Source organism: Mytilus trossulus, chromosome 1 (assembly GCF_036588685.1).
Source record: "Mytilus trossulus isolate FHL-02 chromosome 1, PNRI_Mtr1.1.1.hap1, whole genome shotgun sequence".
NCBI lineage: Eukaryota > Metazoa > Mollusca > Bivalvia > Mytilida > Mytilidae > Mytilus > Mytilus trossulus.
The window spans coordinates 74,432,322-74,457,450 of NC_086373.1; the positions used below are offsets into that span (position 1 = coordinate 74,432,322).

The 25,129-nt window shown below is 31.5% G+C and overlaps 1 protein-coding gene across 1 annotated transcript in view; it reads left to right on the forward strand.

Moving 5' to 3' along the window:
* Positions 1-17,108, forward strand: part of LOC134694057 (fibropellin-1-like) — a 34,866-nt gene extending 17,758 nt beyond the window's left edge. The window contains exons 8-15 of the mRNA XM_063555081.1: positions 2,041-2,151; positions 3,056-3,166; positions 3,756-3,866; positions 4,794-4,904; positions 10,582-10,692; positions 13,513-13,632; positions 16,421-16,508; positions 17,000-17,108. Coding sequence (XP_063411151.1) covers positions 2,041-2,151; positions 3,056-3,166; positions 3,756-3,866; positions 4,794-4,904; positions 10,582-10,692; positions 13,513-13,632; positions 16,421-16,508; positions 17,000-17,108 — 872 coding nt within the window. The remainder of the gene's footprint in view (positions 1-2,040; positions 2,152-3,055; positions 3,167-3,755; positions 3,867-4,793; positions 4,905-10,581; positions 10,693-13,512; positions 13,633-16,420; positions 16,509-16,999) is intronic.
* The last annotated feature ends 8,021 nt before the right edge of the window (positions 17,109-25,129 follow it).

Below are 25,129 nucleotides of genomic sequence, written 5' to 3' on the forward strand. Positions count from 1 at the left end.
ACAAATAAAAAGAAGATAATGACTTATGTAAAGTGACGGTAATTATCTAAGCATGGCAATACGTGTGTTTAGGTTTACTGGTGGCCCAAGATATAGTTTCTTTTGATTTCAGAAAAGTTTCACTTCTTGCTCAAGTATGATATGATATTGCCAAACGGTATATCAACAGTAATGTTAAAATACTATGTAGGGTCGTCCTCACCAAACCGATCCTTTGTACTCTACACAGTGTGTCAAAAACCGGATTTAATTAATTTACATACATCAAAGGAGAACAAGGGACAATATGCATAACCAGCATGTTCTGGCATTATTCCTTCATTTTTTTCTTTTCACCTCTGTAATGGTTTTCCGTTAGCTCCTCCAAAGTTTTTGGTTTTGTCATATGTGGCATATTTTCCATTCATTGTCGACATAAATATAAGCGAATATCGAGTTGAGCTTTATTTCGAAGTTGAATTTGTGTGCTTGGTAATACATGTATTGGAGCACAAATTTAGTTCATTTATATGTTTTGAGTTTGACTTCCGTGTTCAATTAACTAGTACACATTTTGTAGAGGGCCCATCCCGCCTTCGGGGTAAGATGTTTCGCTGTGTTGAAGACTGATGGCTTTCGGCTATTTTCTGCTCTTAGATGGAGTTGATGGCTCTTTTATTTGTTCAATTTCCATTTCAAACGTTATTATACTTCCGTCAGCTTTGTCAATAGACGTTTAATGATCAACTTAGTCCAATCGGTTTAAGTTCTGCCATTGCTGCTGTGATTTTTTTTCTGGATGCACTAAAACATTGATTAATATCAATTATATCAAATTTTTATTGTAAGGTGGAGCCTTAATAAACATGAAAATTGACATTGGGATTCAAATATGTATTCAATGAGTATGTTAAGCACTGCAGTGGATTACGGGCGCAGCATTCCCATTTAAAGTGAAGGTCAAAAGAAGTGAAAGTCAAGTTAACATGTGAATACAGTTTTGACGTTTGGTTTGCGAAGTCAAATCTAGGACATTTAGCTTAAATATTTAGACAGTGTAAACATTGTTGAATGGTTCAGGTTTTAGCCGTTCTAATGTTAGGAATGTTCTTGTCCTATACTCATGTCACGCAGTGTTTTAGCGATATTATTTTACATTGTCAAAAAGCGGGCGGTTTAGCTAGCCATTAAACAACGTTTATCGAACCAATATTTGTTAATACGTACTATACCAAGTCAGGAATATGGCAGTTGTTCGTTTCTATATGTGTTGACGTCTGTTTTTGTTGCTCTTCGGTGTTCCTGTTTTTCCTTTGTTTTCCACTTACAGTTTATGTGTTTCTCTGGGTTTTAGTTTTCAACCCAGATTTGTTTTCTCTCAATCAACGGTATACTACTGTTGCCTTTATTTACTATATCAGTATACATAAAACCTGATAATTAATATATTTTGTTATACGTTCTAATATCATACATAAATGTTATAATCACTCCAGGAAGACACGATAAATAACAACGCAGACAATTAACTGTTCTGAATTGCAATGCACACTTAAAATTCAAAAGGAATGCGGTAAATACAAAAAGCAACAGTACACAAAATATAGAAAACTAAAGACTGAGCAACACGAAAGCCACCAAAACTGGGGGTGAGTTAATGTACTCTGGAAGGTCAATAAACCCTGCAATACATGTGGCACCTGTTATGTTGCTCTTGTCAGTACAAACACGTTAATAAGTCTAATTCTGTAGGTTTATTTCATGTGGAAAGGGGGACAAGATTGTTATCAAGACAATAAGAACATATCCGCTATTAACTGCGAAACAGATATTCTATAACGGTCAACCAGCGCGTGGTGTCCGCAAAATTTTCAAAGGGATGATTACAACTTAACCACATGAAACTCTTGGTTTAATAGTGAGCGATAAAGTTCTATCATGAAAATCCTGATAGGAATTACAAGCCCTAAAATATCTTATAAAGATTCAAGAAAAAAACACGCTAAGCGTGTATGCATTAATTTAAACATTTCAATAAAGGCTGAATTCTATTTTTTTCAGATTTGGATGAATGTCTTTCATCACCATGTAAAAATGGCACTTGCCAGGATCACGTTAATAGATATACATGCACCTGTAATGTTGGATTTACTGGAAATAACTGTGAAAATAGTGAGGAACTCATATTTTCCATAGATTTGAACCTGTACTGAAACAAACCTTTGTATCTAAAGTGACCGCTGCTGTTGAAAGTTTCATCAAATAAACTGTATAATGTTTTAATACTCCGTTTGAAGGTCATGGAAGTGACGGGTTTAGTCAATTTGCATTGAATTTGTATTTTATATCCAAGGGGCACTATATTGAAAACTGAAAGCAATCATTATAGATCAGGATGTGTACATATATTTGAATACTGAATGAGATCCTGTAAAGTCCATTTACTGAAAATAAGATCAATGAAAAAAGAAGAAAAATAACCGCTTTTGAAATTGAAGGACTAAATGCTTTATAAAAAAAGTGCACGCCATGATTTATTTTTCATTTATATAAATTTTGTTGACCTCTCTATATTGTCAGTTATCAATAAAATTCGTTTCGTCATGAACATATACTCCCTTTAGTTAAACAATTGAGATAAAGTAAAATGTCAAATCAGCTGCTTCTTTTAGCGATATTGAAGGTCTGAGGTGTTGGTTTCAAACTGAATAAAATCCAAAGCTTCGAGTAGTCTTCAATCTGTCCTGACTTTTTTTTAAAAACGTTTACTAAATAAAAATAAATTAAACAAATTGGAACTATAATATGCATTTTTATCACATTTTACTAGTAAGACTTCACAATAAAGTTAAGATCATAATTAAACTATTGTAAAATTATCTCATTAACCTGTTGATATGTATTCATATACTACTACATTCGACCAACTATCTGGACTAATATCAAACAGGAATGTTAAATACACTTTAGGGTGCGCGATCGTATACAGTGCAGGAAACAAACTGTACTGAATTGCAATGCAGAATGAAAGAAATATCAAAATCGTTTTCAAAGGTTGAATACTACTTTTTTTCAGATTTTGATGAATGCGTATCATCACCATGTAAGCATGGAACCTGTCAAGATCACGTAAATGGTTATACATGTGTCTGCAATGTCGGATTTACTGGAATTAACTGTGAAAATAGTAAGGAGCTCATGTTTTTCTTATATATGAATTCGTACAAAACGAGATCTGTGTAACTATAGATGCCAGTAGTTTTACAAGTTTTTTGGAAAGAAACATTATGACGTATAAATATCACTCAAAAATTGAAGTGGCGAAATAATACATTCAATTCTAATAAAACGACTTAAAGCAACCATCAGTTAAGAATCATTTAATTGATAAATTTAACAACACTTGATATGTTTTCGGTAAATAATAAAGCATTCTCGAACAATAATGCTACAAGTACTAAGATGGTAATAAGTCCTATTCGGTAGATAATTTCGTAGAAAGGGGAACGGATTAGTATTACGACAATAAGAACAGATTCCTTGTCATATGTAAGCGGTCAACCAACGCGTGGTGTCCGAAAAATTTTCGAAGGCAAGATTTCAACTTCATCACATGGAAATCGTGGTTTGATAGCTTCCTTGTGGGTAACACACATCTATTAAGGACATACTGATATAAACTACAACATATCTTAATATAAAGATTCAATACAAAACACACTTTGCGTTTATGCATTAATTTACATATTCAATAAAGTTTGAATACTATTTTCCAGATTTGGATGAATGCGTATCATCACCATGTAAACATGGTTCCTGCCAAGATCATGTAAATGGATATACATGTGCCTGTAATGCCGGATTTACTGGAAATAACTGTGAAAATGGTGAGGGACTCATGTTTTCCATTTATATGAACTTGTTCTGAAACAGTCATTTGTAACTAAATAGACCGATGATGCAATGTTCATGAAGTTAAACTGTATACTGTTAAAATACTCCTTTTAAAGGTCATTGAGGTGACGGGTTCGTCATAGATTATAGCGTACATATATTTTAATACTGAATACAAAGCTTTAAGGTCTATCAACTGAAAATAAGATTAATGAAATATAAAAGAGAAATAACCACTATTTTTAAATCGAAGAACTGAATGCTTTGTAACAAATGTTGCCCGCCATGATTATTATTATGTATTTCATTTATATTTTTAAACAATCTCTAAACAGAGGACGATTATGCTCTTTCATCATTAAGATTAATTTTTTCATGAATTAATACTCTACATAGTAAAACAATTAAGATAAAGTAAAATACATAATCAATGATTGTTCTTTATGGAAAGTCTGAGTGTTGGATTCAAACTGAATAAAAACCAAAGCTTCAGGGAGTCTTCAATTTGTCCTAACTTTTCTACAACTTTTACTATATAAAAGTAAATATTAAAAATTTGAATTGTAATGTGCTTCTTTCATTATTTACTAGTAGGACTTAAAAAGAAAGTTAAGATCAGAAATACATCATTGTATAACGTATCAAAATATAATCTTTGTTACATAAAGCAAAAACCAAGCTCAACCTGCTTATATGTTTTCAAAAAACTGTATATAACTACAAACAGTCAAATGCTGGGCTAATATCAAACAGAAATTTCAACAACACTTCAGGGTGGCACGATCGTGAACAGTGCAGAAAACAAAAAGTACTAAATTGCTATGCGTGATGAAATAAATGTCAAAATTGTTTACAGGACTCTTAGTCCTTTCATGAATTTAAAAATTAAGCAAAAGGTTGAATACTATTTTTTTTTTCAGATTTGGATGAATGCGTATCCTTACCATGTAAACATGGTACTTGTCAAGATCACGTAAATGGTTATACATGTTTCTGTAATGCCGGATTTACTGGAAATAATTGTGAAAACAGTAAGGAGCTTATGTTTTCCATCAGGAAAGAACCATTTAACTGATAAATTCAACAAGTCTTGATATTTTTCCGTTCAAAAATCAAGATTTCTCGAACTATAATGCTAAAATTTAACCAAAAGGAACTTTGAATTAATCTTAAGTCAATATCAATAATTGTCCTTTCCTAGACTAAGATATTCAGTATTACCCCAGAAACACTACACACAAATTACGACAAAAGGGGTGAGTTTTCTTTCCCTATTGTTAAGTTTGTCTTTTTCTGACAGTGATGATCCTTTGACTCCATCATTCGGTATGTATATGTTCCCGATTCGTTCACTATGCTCGTGCATGTAGTCATGTTTTGGATTTGAATTAGCGTAATCATTGTATTACTTGTTATAGAAATATTTTAAGTCAGAAATTTCGTTACCACAAATTATACAGCTTTACTAAATTATTTGATATTGTCTGAAAGTTTGGCCGTACCTGTACAAAATCCTTCATTTCACAATGATGTTATAAATCGATCCGGGACATTAAGATATGATCCGGGTAAACTTGTCAATTATTAAAATTAACTTATTATATTAGTTTACCCATTCAACATTGTATTTAAAAAAAGAATACTGTTATTTTGGTACAAATTTTGATTTTGATTATCAAAAGTTTCTAATAAAAGTTAAAAAAAAAGTTTTAATAGTTTAAATCTCACATGTCTTTACTGCATCTATGCCGGTTTTACTGGAAAAAATTTAGAAAATGTTAAGGCGTTCTTGTTTTGCAAGGATATGCACTAATACTGAGACAGACCTTTGTATATAAAGTGACCGCTGATGTTGCAAGTTTCCTTAATGGAGATTTTAGGACGTAGACATATTTTCTTAAAATGATCTTTTAGGTGACGTGATTTACACACTTTCTATTCAATTCTTAATTTCATTCAATGGGCACAACATGCATGACTTAAGGCAATCATCATATATCAAAAGTGTTTTAATACTGAATGGCAGCTTCAAATCAGTAAACTGAAAATATTGTCAATAAGGGGTTTATGAAAAATAGCCTTCTAATGAAACTTAAACACTGAAAGCTTTGTTAAACTGATGACCGTTTTTTACTTGTTAAATTTTAATTTCTGATGAATAGCAAATCGAGTAAGAGCATTTTCATGGACGTAGCGCGCGTCTGGTGTATAAAAATATGTGTTAACCTGTTAACTTGTGATGGTTATTATTCGTTTGTTTCTCTATCCTACATTTTCTCCCATTTATCAGTTAACCTGTCGTGTAATGTTGTAATTTTAATGTTAACATGCCCTTAAAGCGGGAGGTTTTGCATGCCACAAAACCAGGTTCAACCTACCATTTTTCATTAAATGCCCTGTACCAAGTCAAAAAAATGGCCATTGTTACATTATAGTTCGTTTCTCTATGTGTTACGTTTCGGTGTTGTGTCTCTGTTGTGTCGTAGTTCTCTTATATTTGATTCGTTTCCCTCGGTTTTGATTTGTTGCCCTGATTTGTTTTTTTTGTCTATCAATTTATGTATTTTAAACAGCGGTAAACTACTGTTGCCTTTATTCATGTATGAATAAAGGTTTTAAAAAGTCAGAATGTGAATATATATGTTCAAACTCTTTTAGGTCATTTTTTAGTAGCAATAAACAAAAAAAATGCTTTGATACTATATATGCCCTTGAATTTTTACTAGAAAACATTATCGGAATTCCAATGGGGACTAACTGTGCACCACTTATTGCGAACCTGTTTTTGTATTGCTATGAGTTACAATTTATGACAAAAATAAGCAAAGACCCATCGAAACAACATCTGATAAACAAATTTAATAATACTTTTAGATATTTGGATGATATTTTGGCTCTCAATAATGACGACTTCAGTATGTATATTAAAGAAATTTATCCTGTTGAACTTACTTCAAATAAAGCTAATACTAACAATGACCACTGCCCTTTCCTCGATCTTGATATATCACTAACGGAAAGCTAAATACTAAAACTTATGATAAAAGAGATAATTTTTCATTTCCTATCGTTAATTATCCATTTTTAGATGGTGACGTTCCCTTGTCAACATCTTACGGTGTTTATATATCTCAACTTGTACGATTCGCTCGTGTATGTAACAATGTTTTAGATTTTAACGAGATAAATGTGTGCATTACTGAAAAATTATTACACCCTGGTTTTCGATATCACAAACTAGTCAAAACATTTACTAAATTTTATCATCGGTATAAGGACATCATTCGTAAATAAAGCTCAACATGCAGACTTCTTATACGTTCAGGTATTTCACATTCAATTCTTTATGGAAATATTCTTCATAAAGCACAAAGGTGTCAGTATTTACCTCAGAAACTAACAAAACCTTTGAATAGACTTATTAAGAAGGGATATAGTTACGATACTGTTGTCAGGTCATTAAAGATTGCATATGTTGGCGTTAATATTGATTCACTTATAGGGTCTTTGCATCGGAACTAAACACATTTATTAAAAAAAAACAGTTGTTGACATGACACGGGTTATGTTCTTCTCATATATTTTATGATGGTATGATACTAAACCCCTAACGGGAAGGATTGTGCCTGATGTTCATATGATGAAATCATAATCTTTCAGTCAGTTCAATTGAAGTCTGGAGCTGGCATGTCAGTTAACTGCTAGTAGTCTGTTGTTATTTATGTAGTATTGTCATTTTGATTATTTTCTTTGGTTACATCTTCTGACATCTGACGCGGGCTTTTCTTGAACTGAATTTTAATGTACGTATTGTTATGCGAATACTTTTCTACATTGGCTAGAGGTATAAGGGGAGGGTTGAGATCTCACAATAAAATCGAGAATTGAAATGGGGAATGTATCAAAGAGACAACAATCCGACCATAGAAAAAATAACAGCGTAACAAACATGTTTAACCCCGCCGCATTTATGCGCCTGTCCCAAGTCAGGAGCTTCTGGCCTTTGTAAGTCTTGTATTATTTTAATTTTAGTTTCTTGTGTACAAATTGGAAATTAGTATGGCGTTCATTATCACTGAACTAGTATATATTTATTAAGGGGCCAGCTGAAAGACGCCTGCGGGTGTGGGAATTTCTCGCTACATTGAAGACCTGTTGGTGACCTTCTGCTGTTGTTTTTTCTATGGTCGGGTTGTTGTCTCTTTGACACATTCCCCATTTCCATTCTCAATTTTATTTACTAGAATTTATACAATTCATAGTAAAAATAATTGAGAAATAGTAAGTTGAAATCAAATCCACTGCTTCTTGGACCTATATAGGAACTCAGAGCTGTTGTCTTCTAACTCAAACTATACGAAAGCTTCCACTTGACATTTGACCATTACAGCGTACATCTAAGTCTGATATTCTGTTCTTATTGGAAACCATAATCTCTTAAAGTTATGATTTTCAAACAAGGAATATTGTTTTATTTCTGTACCAAAATATTTAGTAAAAATCAAGTACTGTAAAATACAAGTACCTAAATATTACAATAGTTTTAAAGAATAGAAATAGTACTAAATATTAGAAGTAAATTTCTAGTACTGCATTTTTTTAGTACAGAAATAGTACCTATGCAAAAGTAGCTGTGTAGAGAAGTTCTTATATGCACTACGTTTCAAAGAGTTTGAAAATGAAAAGCATAACACATTTAAAAGACCAACATCGATAACAATGTAGGACTATGTTTTCGATTACAGTGGTAAACACGTTGTCAATTCAACTTGCAATATACGTATATTGTCTCTGTTAAATATAAGGGCAAGAGCTTACACTGCTTTAAGGTTACAAAAGAAATCCCCCAACTTTATTAAAAAATAAAATAGTCTTAGGCCGTCTTGAATATTACCAGTAAATAAATTGAATGTGTTATTAGAAAATCAACATGTATCACACATTGACAAATTAATTCCTACCCATTTTCATTTTAATTAAAAAAAAACTATAAACCATTACATCTTCATATTCCTTTATTTAGGAAGATATTCGCCTTCCTGTGGTTTTGTTCGCATAACAAGATTGTAAACCCTTTGAAAAATATATCTTAAGTTCCTTTTCACTTTAATAGATATAGGAAGATGTGGTGTGAGTGCCAATGAGAGAACTCTCCATCCAAATAACAATTTTAAAAAATAAACCATTATAGGGAAATGTACGGCCTTCAACACGGAGCCTTGGCTCACCCCGACCAACAAGCTATAAAGGGATCCAAAATTACTAGTGTACCATTCAAACGGGAAAACCAACGGTCTAATTTATACAAAAAAAAACGAAAAACGAGAAACACGTATAAATTACAAAAACAAACGACAACTACTGTACATCAGATTCCTGACTTAGGACAGTTGTATTTGCAGCGGGATTAAACATTTTAATGGTACATAACCTTCTCCCTTTTTCTGAAACAATAGCATAACATCACAACATGTCCATGTTGAAAAATATGAAAGCTCAGTCTTTATTGATATTTTTAGAACTTACATTTGTTAAAACTCTTTCACGGTGATGAATATTCACATTTACCACGTATACAATTTTAGATTACAAATCAAAATAAGGGTACTGTTTATCCTGATGATCAGATGCCTATCTTTAATATTCGATATCTTCATTCATTTCAAATGAACGTGTGAGAGGTCTAAAATTTATAGTTTGAGAGTGTATATTATTGGAAGGTTTCTTTCAAAGTCATTGTAAGTGATTAACTTGTTTCAAAAGGTGAGTGCATGGTTTCACATATTCCGATAATCAAATCCATAAATCTTAAATAGTTATTCAAACTTCAGTTTTATGCACATAAATTGTACTATAATCTGACGGTTTTGTGCAAAATTTTACAAATAAACATTGTATGGTATTTTATTTTGAAAAGATTTCGACGTTTCGAGCAGTTGGTAAAATTTATGAAGCAATTAATTTGAATATAAATGGAGTAATACAAACAGTCTGTCAAACTAGATTTGTTTTTATACAGAGAACCTCTGAAAACCTCATATTTTCTCGTTAGATAGGATGATTTAAATAGTAAAAGAAAGCTTTGGAGATGAAATTCACAATAATATTGCGTTTCGTACATTTCTAAATGTTTTAAAACCGCTTTGAAAACGAAGAAAATAGTCAATGTTCGCGCAAAAATTGCTTAAACAATATAATAAAATATGGACATTTGAAATTAAATGAAGTTTTAAAGTGAATGTACGATGTAACTTTCACCAACTTATTTTCCTACGTATCAGTGTCGTAATGTAACGGATATTTTTACTACATAAATGTATAATTTTGTATTTGCCCAAAAGAAAAAACAGGTAACACCACTTTGAAATATGAATTATGTATGACTTGTTGCACTGTTTGATGCTATTAATTCTTTATTTTCTTATGAAAACATGGTTGCTGATTCGTAAAAAAATCCATATACATTGTATTATATTTCGGAAATTTTTATCATGTATATTAAGACAAAACACTTTAAATTCGTCGCATTATTGATCTTTCCCGCAATATAAGATATTTAAATAAATCGTTTTCAACATATTTATTTTACAATCTTTGCATTACTTTTATTAAAGAAAAATAAAGTTGAATTACTGGTGTTGGTTTTTTAGCTTGATACAGAATAACTATTTCATGTATAACAAATATTGTTTTCTGTAAAAATTTTAGTCATAAATGAGTGTTCCTCCTCTCCTTGTAAACATGGACAGTGTCAGGATCAAATCAATGGATATTCTTGTAGTTGTAATACAGGATATGCTGGAATTAACTGTGAAGATGGTGAGTTGATATAAATGATTGTTTTCATGTTTTAAATGCAAAACAATTGTCCCAAAACTATTGAAATATTAAAAACGTCAAATTCATAGAAGCGTATGACTAATTGAAAAGAAGAATTAAAACTTAATATCATAATAAATTCATTTAGCATTCATTAAATCAAAGTATTATGTTAAATATATACCTGTGAACTTATTATTAATTATGTTTATCACATTAATTTATTTTGACATTCTATATTTTAAACAGTAGTAAAAACAACACAGTCCTCAACAAGTACAACTTTGACTGCCCTAACAACACGTACAAGTACAACTTCTCAACTGGTTACAAAGGTATCATCTGCAGCTCAGAGTCCTTTGAGCAAAATTCCTCTGACATCAACGACTCACAAGATAATTACCACAAGTACAGCAACGTCGAATTCAACAAATAACGAAACCGGTAAACACATTCTTTGGATTGACTCAGTCCACATATTGTAATGATTTAAAGAAGTTCTCAAAATAGACCGTGCTACTACTTTCGAATGATATATTTATTTTATAAATTCCTGAATTTCTTTAAATATTAATGAACATATGCCGTTCGAACCTCAATAGTGTATTTCCTTTCTAAACAAATCGAGTGGTTCTTTCGTATAACTTTTTTCTTTACTTTAAACGTCGGTTCAAAGAGCGAGCGGATATAGTATGTGCTATTGTCAATTTTCTCCGGAAACGAAGTCAAATTCATAAGTTACTCTAAACACATTGTTATTTAATGTTTCATTGACGTTCAAATACACGTGACTAAGAGAGAATTGTTAATATATTAAAGATGCAGTTAAAAGGTTTTCTGGCATGAGAAAAACAATATTTTTTCAATACATATATTTGTAGAACTAAGACGATTTTAGCAAATATGTTTTTGACTTTTTGGAGGTATTTATTTTTTTAAATACTAGTATTTCATTATTAATTTGGTACCCAATATTTTGTGTTTATTGTTATTGGGGAATTTTATTTAAAAAACACACATCGTAATTTAAAAGCAATGTCAAACAAAATATCATTTTCACCTCGCTTTATAAAAAGTTAATCTCTCATTAACAGTTCATTGTTTACAGACATTAACATTTCATATTTTAAGACATTTAAGGTTAAAGCTTATGCATTGCTTTTCTTAGTAATTCAAAGTGTTGTAAAACAACTTACATAATAGTATGGAGGACTGCAAACAGTGTGCTTCAAATAACTTTTTTAAAACTTAAAAAAATCCAAAGAAATATTAAATTAATCAATAAACCTCGACTTAGAGGAGCACTAGATATAAGATATATAAAAAAGTGAAATAGTTAAATAATATCTCGCTTTTAGCTACAATTATGGTTCAATTATGTCAAAATAAGCTTATCAAAAATGATAATGAATTATTCACTTGCACGTGAATATTTCGACCTCATTGAATACATATTCATTTGAACTTCAGATAGAAACTGAATCCGTGTTTAATAATCTAAATTTCAACATTGAAAGTGAAACAAATATTAATCCATTGATCGACTAATTCGATCCACAAAAAAATCATTCTTATACAGATAAGAACGATGATTAACATATATGTTTAATCTATGATATAAAATTATACAGACCTAGAAAAATTAAAATGCACGAGTTGAGTTTATACTTATATCTTTATTTATGTTTATGTCGCTAATATGGCAATCGGAAGTCAACCCGGCAGTTCATAAGATTGCGTATATACTAAAATACACCCGAAACAAGGCTACATATTATCGAGAAATTGCCAGTATATTATCTATCTTAAGACGTTTTTTTAAGAACTTTGATACATGTTTTACATTGTTATGAATCAAATATTGGAATTTTAGTCAAATCGGTAAACATGGATTTGATAGCTAGTGCCCCTTTAATGGAATTTCCAATATGAATTTTCCTTGAAGTTCGGAATTTAATTTATTTTACTTTATAGAAATTTATGTGGTTTTCTTTTAAAAAAAAATGTAGACCAATCAAGAACAAAGCAAAAACAGGTACACAAACTGCAAACGGAAGTTATATAGCTTTATTAATCCTCAATTCCAGGGAAATACACTTTTGAAAATTGAATCACCACGTAGTTCAAACAGTTCAGTGTTGTTCATCCGTTCTCAGTTGTTTATTGAAATATATACAGCGAAACAGAAATTTACCGATGTTTGATCTTGTTTGTCTATTAACGTGATAAAAGATACCAGTATTATAATCTAGTACGCCAGACGCGCGTTTCGTCTACAAAAGACTCACCCGTGACGCATATCAAAATATTTATAAAGCCAAACAAGTAAAAAGTTGAAGAGCATTGAGGATCCAAAACTCCAAAATCTTGTGCAAAATATGGCTACGGTAATCTATTCCTGGGACATCCTTAAGTGTTTCGAAAAATTCAAAGTTTTGAAAAACAAGTGAAAAACGTTGAAGGAATTGCATGAACTCTAAAATGATAGATACATCATGCGCTGTAGCAATTAAAAGTCATTCAATTTATTCTTATATTACTTAAATATAAGTCGAAACTCTCTCACGAAAAGCTGAAAAAGTATTGCCTTTGGTTATTATAAGGCGGTTCAGGTTTCATACATTAGTGCACTTACTTTACTCGGTCTTCCCCAGTGTACTTTAAACTCATTCCAGAACAGCAGCATATGTCGACGAAATGAACATGAATGTTTAACCGATGCCAAGTAGATCTTTCAACCAATATTTGTTTTAATTGAAATGATTTAAGACTAGATATTTAGAGTTGATATCATCATAATTTCATAATGTTTAATTGCAGTATTGTATGAGTGTATTGGCATGGATAACTACTGCGTTCATGGTCAGTGTTACAACACATCAGAGAGTCAACTGGTTTGTCATTGTCACAATGTATACACAGGAGATTATTGTGACAAAAGTGAGTAGAGCAGAAAAAAAATGTCTAACGGAAATTAGACTTTAGAAGTATTGAGAATATTTTTAAAAAAAATGAAATGGTATGAAATGAAATTGACGCGCATTTCAACAATAAAGGTCCTTTCAGTGATGCTCGCTCCAAAATATTCGTAATCATCAACCGAATACGAACGTTTATGTTAAGTTGATAAACGAAAAAGGACCAAAAATAAAGCCTTAAATCGTTTCTGGTTCAACCCTGCAAATTCCTTTTATAATCAAACATGTCTACAAGTTAATCAGCCATTAAATTTAGATTATATAAATTAATAAACAAAGAATACGAAGTACGGGTCAAAGTGTTGACAACTGCTAAATTTCTGTGTTTCTACTGTAAATAGTTATCAAAGGTATCAGGATTATAATTTAGTACGCCAGACGCGCGTTTCTTCTACATAAGGCTCATCAGTGACGCTCATATCAAAATATTCATAAAGCCAAACAAGTGTAAGTTTCAAAATCGGATGTATCCTTCGCTTTGGCGTATTTGGTTCAATATTTCTGTAAGTATCTCATTTCATCATATTTTTTTTATATTGTCTTAAAAAGCAGAATCTTTACGTAAAACAAAATAACCAATTTTAATTTTTTGTTGACGACAATAATTTGTAATACTAACTTTACTACAAAAAAAGGGGCGGAATGCTTGAGAACCTTCAAAACCCATAAAAGAGGGACGAAAGATACCAAAGGGACAGTCAAACTCATAAATCTAAAGCAAACTGACAACGCCATTGCTAAAAATTAAAAAGACAAACAGAAAAACAATAGTACACATGACACAACATAGAAAACTAAAGAATAAACAACACGAACCCCACCAAAAAATAGGGGTGATCTCAGGTGCTCCGGAAGGGTAAGCAGATCCTGCTCCACATGTGGCACCCGTCGTGTTGCTTATGTGATTACAAATCCGGTAAATAGTCTAATTCGGTAGGTCACATTCATGAAAGGGAAGAGGATTGTATTTACGACGTAAGGAACAGAGCCGATATCATTTGTGAAACGGTTATTCCATAACGGTCTACCAACTCGTGATGGCGTCCGTAAAATTTACGAAGGGATGATTTCAACTTAACCATTTGGAACTCTTGGTTTAATAGCTTCCTTGTAAGCAGTAATCCTCTATCAAGAAAATCATGATAGGAAATGCAAGCACGGGAATATAGTATCAATTGGGAGATATATACCCCGTATGCAGGTGCTGCTGGAATGTTGCTACTTAAAAATGGAAAGTTCACAATTGGAAATCTGAAATCATCTCTTTTGTCGTAAAGTTTTGTCTTCAACCGACCCTCATTGTCAATTTCTAGATGTAAGTCAAGATATGAAGCCGACTTAACTGTATCTGTAGTATCCTTTATCTCCAATTCGATGGTATAGATGCGTTCCACATAGTCACCAAATTTTGAATTGTTAGTGAAAGAACGTCATCTATATAGCGGAAAGTAGAGTTAAAGGATATTGCTAACTTCTTATCTTTCTTCCTAAGAAGTTCCTGTATGAAGTCAGCCTCATAATAATAAAGAAACAAGTCGGCAAGTAGAGGGGCACAGTTTGTTCCCATTGGGATGCCGCAGTCTGTTGAAAAACACGTCCTCCGAATACTTGTGTAAAGAGTAGAAAAGTCAAATGTTTTAATACTTTTACAAGATGAAAGTGAGTTAGACTGTATGTACTCTAAAAGATCTTAAGTATTTTTAAGTATCCACATCTGATTCACGCCACCTCTAAAATAGGCAGTTTCACAATAACTTTGAAGCCCGTCTTTGATTGCTGATAAAATAGATGTTGATAATTTAGAAAGAGGTTTCGTGGAGCACTTGGAAGACCCAGCAATATACCGTTGTTTGTAAGGACACATAAGTCTTGGATAAACTTACAGCGCAAATACAAAATAAAACGATTAAAAAGAACACCTAACAGTCTTCAAAATACTACAAAGAAAAATAGAAACTTGTAAAGACTAATCTCACTAAAGTAAGCGGTCATCTATTAAAGGTGCAGGTGATAAGATCGTATTTCATATATGGCACCAGTACAAATTTTGAAAAAAAATTCTCATTTATTACTGTCTTGAACTAGGAAAATAACGGAAATACGGTTACGACATATGCACCGCAGCGTTATTTGAAACATATTTCATAAAAGTCAATAAACTAGTCATAGCATAAAACTTTTGAAGAGCCAACTCTAGAATATCGAAAAAAACTGGATAAATATACACAAAATAAAGTTAATTCTCGAAAGGAATTGAAAGTTTAGCATTTTAAAGCTAAAATAATCTCTTTCGTCATAAAGATATGTGTGTTTAACATAGTCACCAAAACATTTAACCATTAAGTAACAGGACATCATCTATATAGTGGAATGTGAATTCATAGATAAATTTTAGCCTTCTTTTCTTCTTGATGACCTCCTGTATGAAGTCTGCCACATATAATAAAAGAAAACGTGGGGCACATGTTGTTTCGTTACAATTGTTATTTGAAAATCATGTCCACAAAACCTACCAAATATAATGTTAATCAAAAGGTGCATCATCTTGATAATGTTATTTTCATAGATTTTTTTAGTTTGATTCAGAATGTCTTTTTCAATATATTAGTCGTCCCTGTCTAAAAAAGAGATAAATGTATCTATATTGATAATTATTTTAAAGAAACATGCATTGAAAGTATATTTGATAATAAAAATGTACATAAATATATGTACAAACTTTAGTTTTTATCTTTCATTGTATTTTCTAGTGAAACCATGGATCGCTGTTATGATAACGCTGGTTGTTTTAGGTGTTTCAACTGTTGCAGTTAGTCTTGTGTGGATTCATTATCCGGTGTAAGATTTATGTAGTTATATTGAAAAGAACACACCTTGTTTAAACTAAATCAATTCATAAAGCAAAATCTGTTTTAAAATTAGACTGATGAAAAAGCATAAAGCCTAGAATAACATGAACAAAATAAAAGTGTTGAACTAGAAATATAATAATTGTAGGATTGTATGATTATCTGTCAATATATATCAATATATATTACAGTTGTTTGTGAGTTGTTTTTTCGAAATGTTAGACCAAAGTGCATGAAACAAAAACAGAAAAAGACGACGGTTTTTATACAAATGCAAGACTCAAAAATAATTAAAAAAAACTGTAGATTACCAATTATAAAAACAAGTGTTCAAATTCAAACAAGGTAAGCAGTTCTGCTTTACATCCATCGTCCCCCTGATAAAATGTATATAGATATTTTTTTATTTGAAGTAAGATCAAATAACTTTAAACAACTTACAAATGTTTTGAAGTAGTAAATTATTGTTCTCTTTCACAGGTTGAAATTGAAGTTTATGAATAGATTTCGCCCTAAAGTCAAGGATTCAACACAATTGCAAGATTCAGGACAAAGACCAGCAAACTCGAAGAGAATAGCCTACTGCTAAAATCATAGTTATCTTTTTTAATGTCCTGTTGCAGTTGTTGTATTCAATATGCTCTGTTCCGGTGACTTGTTTTACTCTTTTATATGTTTTGCTTTCTGTTAGTGTGTTATGAATTAGAAAACTGAGAATCTCAACGCCAATAATTTCCTTTTGTTATTTATTTATTTTTCATAATGAAAATAAATTTATTAAAATCAAGTAACAGTGTGTTGGTGTAAACGTATTTAAAATACTAACTTTTCCTGGAAATACCATGATGCAAGACTTTTAAATTGATATGCTAGGCGTGCCTTTTGTCTTCATAGGTCTTATATGTGCCACGCATATGATCTCATATCAAAACAGTTGGGAGCAAATATAAAGTACAAAGTTGAAGGTCTTTAAATCTGCGACTCCAAATAAGTTGTGCAAAATAGTGCTGAAACAATACATATGTAAGACAAACCTGTCTTTCAAATAATTCAAAAATTAATAAACAGTAAATTAGGAAAGAAAAATACATATCAATGATAATGCTTGACCACACAAAATGCTGACTGTTAGGTTAGTGATACACTCAGGGACGAAATTCCCAGCTTTAGAAAAAACAGATAGTATTGTTATGAATTAATGTAAACCCTTTGTAGTTGGTAAATGAAGTTGAAAAGAAGGTTCAAAAATCTAATAATTCTTTTGTTTATCCGTATTTCTATTCTGCCGAAGTGAATATCTTTGGTGAGTTTATTTACAACCACTGGGTCGATGCAACTGCTGGAGGCGTTTTTATTCCCCGATGATATCACTAACCCAGTAGTCAGCACTTCTGTGTAAGTATGAATTATTATTGAAGAGATGCAAAAGATACCAGATGGACAGTCAACCTCGTAGATCGAAAATAAACTGACAACGCCATGGCTAAAAAATGAAGATAAAGAGAAAATAATAGTACAAAAAAGTAAAATCACAAAAATACTGAACTCGGAGGAAAATCCAATCGGAAAGCCTATAATCACATGGCAAAATCAAACGACAAAACACATAAAAAAACGAATGGACAAGAACTGTCATATTCCTGACTTGGTAAGGCATTTTCAAATGTAGATTCTTATATGACCTGCTTCTTTAGCTTTGGGTACAAAGCCATGTTCTAATACGAATAGAACATGGGCTGCACGTGATTGACGTCACAATTGAAATTGCAACGTCAGATGAATTTTTAAACAACACCAGAGATCCAAATGGACATTTTTGTTGGTGTTGATCGCTAGGAAATTAAATAAAAACATTCTAAAAGTAAGTTACAATTTTTCTGTTCTTTTTTTTTTATTAATAAACTGATGATTTTTCTATAACGTTTTTGTTCATCAATCAAAATGGCGACGTTTCGAGCGTCTACTATAGGTCCGCTTCGAAGTACAAAGTTCAAAATATTCCTATTAGAATCGAAATAATTCTATCATGCTATGCTCTATGCTCATTTTAACATGGGTAGGCATTATATTTGTAAACATTTAATACCTCGCTAACGCTCGGTATTAAGATATTAACAAATATAATGCCTACCCATGTTAAAATGAGCATAGAGCATGGCATGAAAGAATTATTTCTTAAATACAAAAGACCCAACATAGAAAACTAAAGACTAAGCAACACGAATCCCATCAAACACTGAGGGTGATCTCAGGTGCTCCAGAAGGGTAAGCAGATCCTGCTTCACATGTGGAGATTATGTTAATATATATAAATTTATAAATCAACTGTTTACAAAACTTTGAATTTTGGAAATACTAATGCTTTTCTAGTTCAGGAATAGATTACCTCAGCTGTATTTTGCAAAACTTTCAGGACTGTTTGGTCCTCAATGCTCATCAACTACGTACTTGATTTGGCCTCGACTTTCAAACCTCTAGGCATTAAGGAAGGTGTCGAAAGAAACATTTATCTATTTTCCGTTAAACCTTAGTCAGTGAAATAACGACAGAGGTCATGACATATTTTTTTTGGAATAAAGGCTTCCTCAAATTTGATCAAGGAGAAATATTTGAAAAAAATCAAATATATAGCACGATTTGGAGCAAAAAAAACAATACGGTTATTTTAGACCCCATTGAGTGTTTAAGAGCTTGTGCTGTGTTTTGATTGATTGAAATAGAAACAGGTGCCAAACCTAGTTGTAACCACCCATATGTACAATGATCTTTTGACAAAGCAACATAGTAGTAGTATAGTAAGTAAATAAAGTACCCTTATTTTTCAACATTTGTACCTGTTATGTCCGTTTTGTTCACACATTGTTGTCAATATAATGGAATTTTATTTGACTGTCATACAAATAAACTCATCATAGATACCAGGATTTAAATTTTATATTTACTCCTGATGCGCATTTAGTCTACAAAAGACTCATCAGTGACGCTCGAATCATAACAGGTTTAAAAGGCCAAATAGAGTACGAAGTTGAAGAGCATTAAGGACCAAAAATCCAAAATATTCTGCCATATACAGCTATGGTAATCTATTCCTGAGGAAGAAGAGCTTAAGTTTTTTTTCAAAAATTCAAAGTTTTGTTAATTATGAATAAATCAATGATAACTCAAGTCAACACAGAAGTGCTGACTACTGGGCTGGTGATACCCTCGGGGAAATAAATCTCCAACAGCAGTGGCATCGACCCAGTGATTGCAAATAAACTCATCATAGATACCAGGATTAAAATTTTCTATTTACACCAGACGCACGTTTCGTCTACAAAAGACTCATCAGTGACGCTCGAATCAAAAAAGGTTTAAAAGGCCAAATAGAGTACGACGTTGGAGAGCATTGAGGACCAAAAATTCCAAAAAGTTCTGCCAAATACAGCTATGGTAATATATTCCTGAGGTAGCAAAACTTTAGTTTATCAAAAGTTCAAAGTTTTGTTAGTAGTTATTTTTTAATTATAAATATATCAATGATAACTCAAGTCAAAACAGAAGTGCTGACTACTGGGCTGGTGATACCCTCGGGGAAATAAATCTCCACCAGCAGTGGCAACGACCCAGTTGTTGCAAATCAACTCATCATAGATACCATATTTTATATTTACGCCAGACGCGCGTTTCGTATACAAAAGACTCATCAGTAATGCTCGAATCAAAAAAGGTTTAAAAGGCCAAATAGAGTACGAAATTGAAGAGCATTGAGGGCCAAAAATTCCAAAACGTTCTGCCAAATACAGCTAAGGTAATCTATTCTTTCAAAAATTCCAAGTTTTGTTAACAGTTAATTTAAGTTAAGTTACAGCAGATTGATCATATTCAAATTATAACTATTCACCAGTCCCTTGTGGTGATATACACAGTGTGTCCTCAACGATTTCAAGGCCTTCACGATGGCAATTCTAGAGCAGTTCTGATTTTTTTATTACTAGTATTAAGATTGTTTTGCATCTGTCTTAAAATGGTATTGTACCACTCAGGCATACACGGCCTTAGTTGTATTTAGTTATTTTTTTCGAAATTTTTTGGCTTGCGATACTCTAGATCTCCACCTTCATGTTAAATTTGGTCTTCCGTCGTTTTTTAATTGAGCGCAACAGATGTGTTTCTTGTAGACGAAACGTGCGTCTAGCGAACTAATGTGTTAACCGTGATAAATTTATTTTCATGTAGTTTTAGCTGCCAGTTGACTATCTGAAATGCATTTGTATATGGCATATATGTTTACAGTCAAATAACAAGTAAGGAAACTAAAAGAGATTCCCAAAATAGTATATATTCTACAAGTTATTGAATACTGCTCACAGTTGTAGATATAGGAAGATGTGGTGTGAGTGCCAATGAGACAACTCTCCATCCAAATAACAATTTAAAAAGTAAACCATTGTAGGTTAAAGTACAGCCTTGTTGTGTATTTTTATGAATATCAAATTACATCATTTTTTATCATTATTCAATCAAAAATATTTCATCAAAATAAAAATGACTCTGTGAAAGCTTGTAAATATAGATATCTCGACTGGATTGCTCAAATGTCAATTGTCGTTTTATTTTTGATGTTGATTAAAATCATTAACAAATACGACAGATTTAATAGAAACTTAAAATTTAAACAGCGTTTAACGTTAATTATTTTGAAAAGAATTCCTTTTTCGGTGGTTGCGTGATCAAAGCCCTGTCGAAATGCTTTGGTTTACAAAAATAATAAATTTACAAAAATACCGAACTCCGATGAAAATTCAAAACGGAAAGTCCCTGATCAAATGGCAAAAGCTTATTAAACACTTCAAACGAATGGAAAACAGCTGTCACATTCCTGACTTGGTACAGGCCGTTTCTTATGTAGAAAATGGTGGATTAAGCCTGGTTTTATAGCTAGCTTTCCTCTTACTTGTATGACAGTCATATAAAATTCCATCTTGTATATTGACAACAATGGGTGAACAAAACAAACAGCCATAATAGGTAAAAACGAAAAAATAGGACACAACAGTCAACATTGTGTTATAACCTTAATCACTTTAAAAAAAAATAAAGAAACACAAAAAAGGCTTGTAGGCAAAAATGAAAGACTCGTTAGATATTGCTACCACTGCGAAAAATAGCGTTAAGTAAATATTTGACGGGAATTTTTTTTTATAGAAATGCTGAAATAAATATTTCAAATTATACATGAAAATAAAGATTGATTCTTAAATTTTCACATTATGATAGGAAAAGAATAAAAAAATAATATTCATAGACTTAGGAAAACACCGATTATCCGGAAAAAAAAACGTTTACTTAGCGTTGTCCCATGTGACACACTCGAAACATAAAACTCGAACAATTCGCGAAATGTGCACGCAACTCTTCGCGATTTTGCATGAACATTCTATGATGTGATATATTTCAGTATTGGTTAACATGGCTGTCTTCATTTAAAATTTGCATACATATTTTCAAAAGAATTTGATGTACGGAATGTCCCATCGGAAATTTAATTTTGAAACTTAAAACATTTCAGTTCAAAAATAAAATTTTGACAAGATAATTCATTGAATTGTATGCACGATCGTTTTGTACTAAGTGTTTGCTCCCGAAATTCGAATTGAAAAATAAATTGCACAATAAATTCAAAACAATAGATTTGCAATGTCTTACGGAATTGTCCGTTATCATAATTTGACGTCGCTACAAGCGTAATATGCTCTAGGGACGCGTGTTCCTTCCTCCACTAAATATAAATGTCCTGCTTTCAACAAAACAAAATGATGCACACATTACAAAAATACATATCCATAAGACTGTCAAAAAGTAAGAAAACTTTAGTATCATAAGTATAAGCTATTGTATGTCACTGCTTGCATAAAATAATACTCGGGTTGAATATATAATGCAGCAATATTCCTCCAAAAACACATAATTACTAACAGTAAAATTGAATATACTATGTTAATTATAAAATCATATCGGATTTGATTCTCACGGCATTGATACCTGTGTGTTATAATTTGCATTTACCCAAAAAGGAAAGCAGGAAGAATTAGAGAAAGCGCGTTTCCATTTTAACGTCATTTTTATGTTACACTAAATGGTAGCAATATCTGACGTTGCGTCATGGTGCAGTTGTAACATTTATCATAGCACAATAACACGGCCCCAGCTTGTCTGGCAAAACAGCCGTTGGACGTCAGAGTAATCTCGGACTAGTTGTTACCACAGGGACTCGGTTAGCAGATTAAAATTTTGTAAATCAATGTTTTTAATTTTTTTTTTTATTATTATTTCCTGTCTATTTGCATTTCAGTATATGGATATGGATAGTAAACTGCACATTGCCAGAAAACAAAGAAATAGTGATGGCAACTTTAAATACGTTAATATAGTAATGCAAATAGACAGGAAATAATAAAAAAAATATTTAAAAACATTGATTTACAAAATTTTAATCTGCTAACCGAGTCCCTGTGGTTGTTACATATAATTGTCTGTATTTGGATCACGCCTCTATTGTGCTCTTTCCAATAAAATATTGAATTTAATTGAATTGTAAATAATAGTTGTAAAAAAAAACCTGTTGACTTAAAAAAAAATTTAGAAATATCAGCAGGCTAATAACAGCTGGATTTTTTTTTTGTAAAGTCAAGAAGTTGTACGAAGAGAGACAACTCTGTCGTCCACATTCATAAATTCAAAATCTAAACCCTCAATAGATTTTCAATTTTTTCAATCTACCAATTTCTGAATAACATTAATAATGTGTTAACTGTTGATATTTATAGCCTTTTTCTTCTTTGCTGTGAATACCACTGTCACTCTTATATAATTGTAATCAATTTAACTATTGTAAGTTTATTGTCTTAATTTTGTATGCCATAACCATTTAATGTAAATGTGTTTGTGCGAATAAAATATTTTCTACTGTATTGTCTATTGTCTATATAAAAAAAAAGCCCACGATGTTCAATTACAGAAACTGAATAATCAATGAGGTCAATGGTGTAGGCCTATAACTAACATATGCGTCCTAGATGAGGTTTATGATATATATCATATTTTTATAACACTTGTTACATATCTTTTACTCACTGTGTGTGTATTGCATATATGTTATTGTTTATAATAATATTGTCTGTATCATATGCCCTCCTGGGGCCCTAATTTGGTAAATAAAAATATTCTATTCTATTCTATTCTATCAAAACGTAACAACTATCGGCGAATATTGGTACTCGTAAAGTTTTTAAACATTCAATTGCGACATGGTGTATTTGAAGCGTATTCGGGTTACACTAAAGACCTGAAAGTGGACCTGAAAAGACCTGAAAAGACCTGAAAGTATACGACTAAAATTATTCAAATTGCAACAACTTTTTTTATTATTGGATGGAATTTCTTCAAGTTGGAATTTTATCAATTGTTAATAGCCATATTTCATTAAAATTAAAAAATTTTAAATTAAAAACAAAATTTTGATGCCAAAAGTTGAACCTGAAGGGAGAAATGAAAAGACCTGAAGGGACCTGAAAATCTATGGTCGGAATAATTCTAACTTCAATAACTTTTTTAATACACAGTGGATATCTTTCAAATTTTGTTTTTGTGAAACAAAAAGTTCAGTATAATGATAATATAAAAAAAAATACATGAAAAATATCGTTTGGGTGTCAAAACTCGGACCTGAACGTAAATTCAAAAATCTAAATGTGCCTAAAATTCCACTATTTTTTTTAAAAAGAAAATAATAAACAGAAACGAAAAATATGGTTGTTAACATTTCATGTTCGGTGTCATTTGTTCTCTTTTGGAAAACTGTCTCATTTGGATCACACTACAATTTCTTTCGGTCACCCTTCTTTCTAATTTTTATTGACGGAAGATACTAATATGATACGCAAAACTGATACAAAAAGACGGGATATACCAAAGAACAATCAAAACTCACATGTCAAAACTCATAAGTCAAAGAGACATGATATACCATAGAAATAAATAATTAAGAAAAAGATTTGGTGTCTTTAAACTATGATAACCCCATCACAATCGTTGTGTGTGTGTCCCAAGTCTGGAACCTGCACTTTGTGACAAATGTCGGACCTGCTGGATGAAAAATAAAGTCCTGAATGAACCTGTGTATATAATAGTTAATTCAACATAGCTTATAAAACATTTGCATTTCATTCAAGAAGAGTCAAAAGCAACTTAAATTGTGATAAAAATATTTAATTTTAACGATAATCCAATTAAAAGATTAGAGTGAAATGTTTATTTAGATTAATGATCCAATTATCACCTAATATCAATACAAGGTGTAAATTACAACTGGCACACGTTATGTAATTAAAAATTCCAATGGACGAACATACGTCTTTAAATTACGTATTTGGTTCATGGGGTAGCAATACTATTATTTTTATTTTATAAATAAAACAGTTTAAGATATATATTAATGCAGTATAAGCAAGTTGAATTAGTTTGAATAATTTCACCGGGCAATCTTCTTTTTCTCTTTAGGTTTAGGATTCATCATCAACAAGGTATTTTGTATTCAAATATGTTCCTGTATAAATATAAAGTCATTCT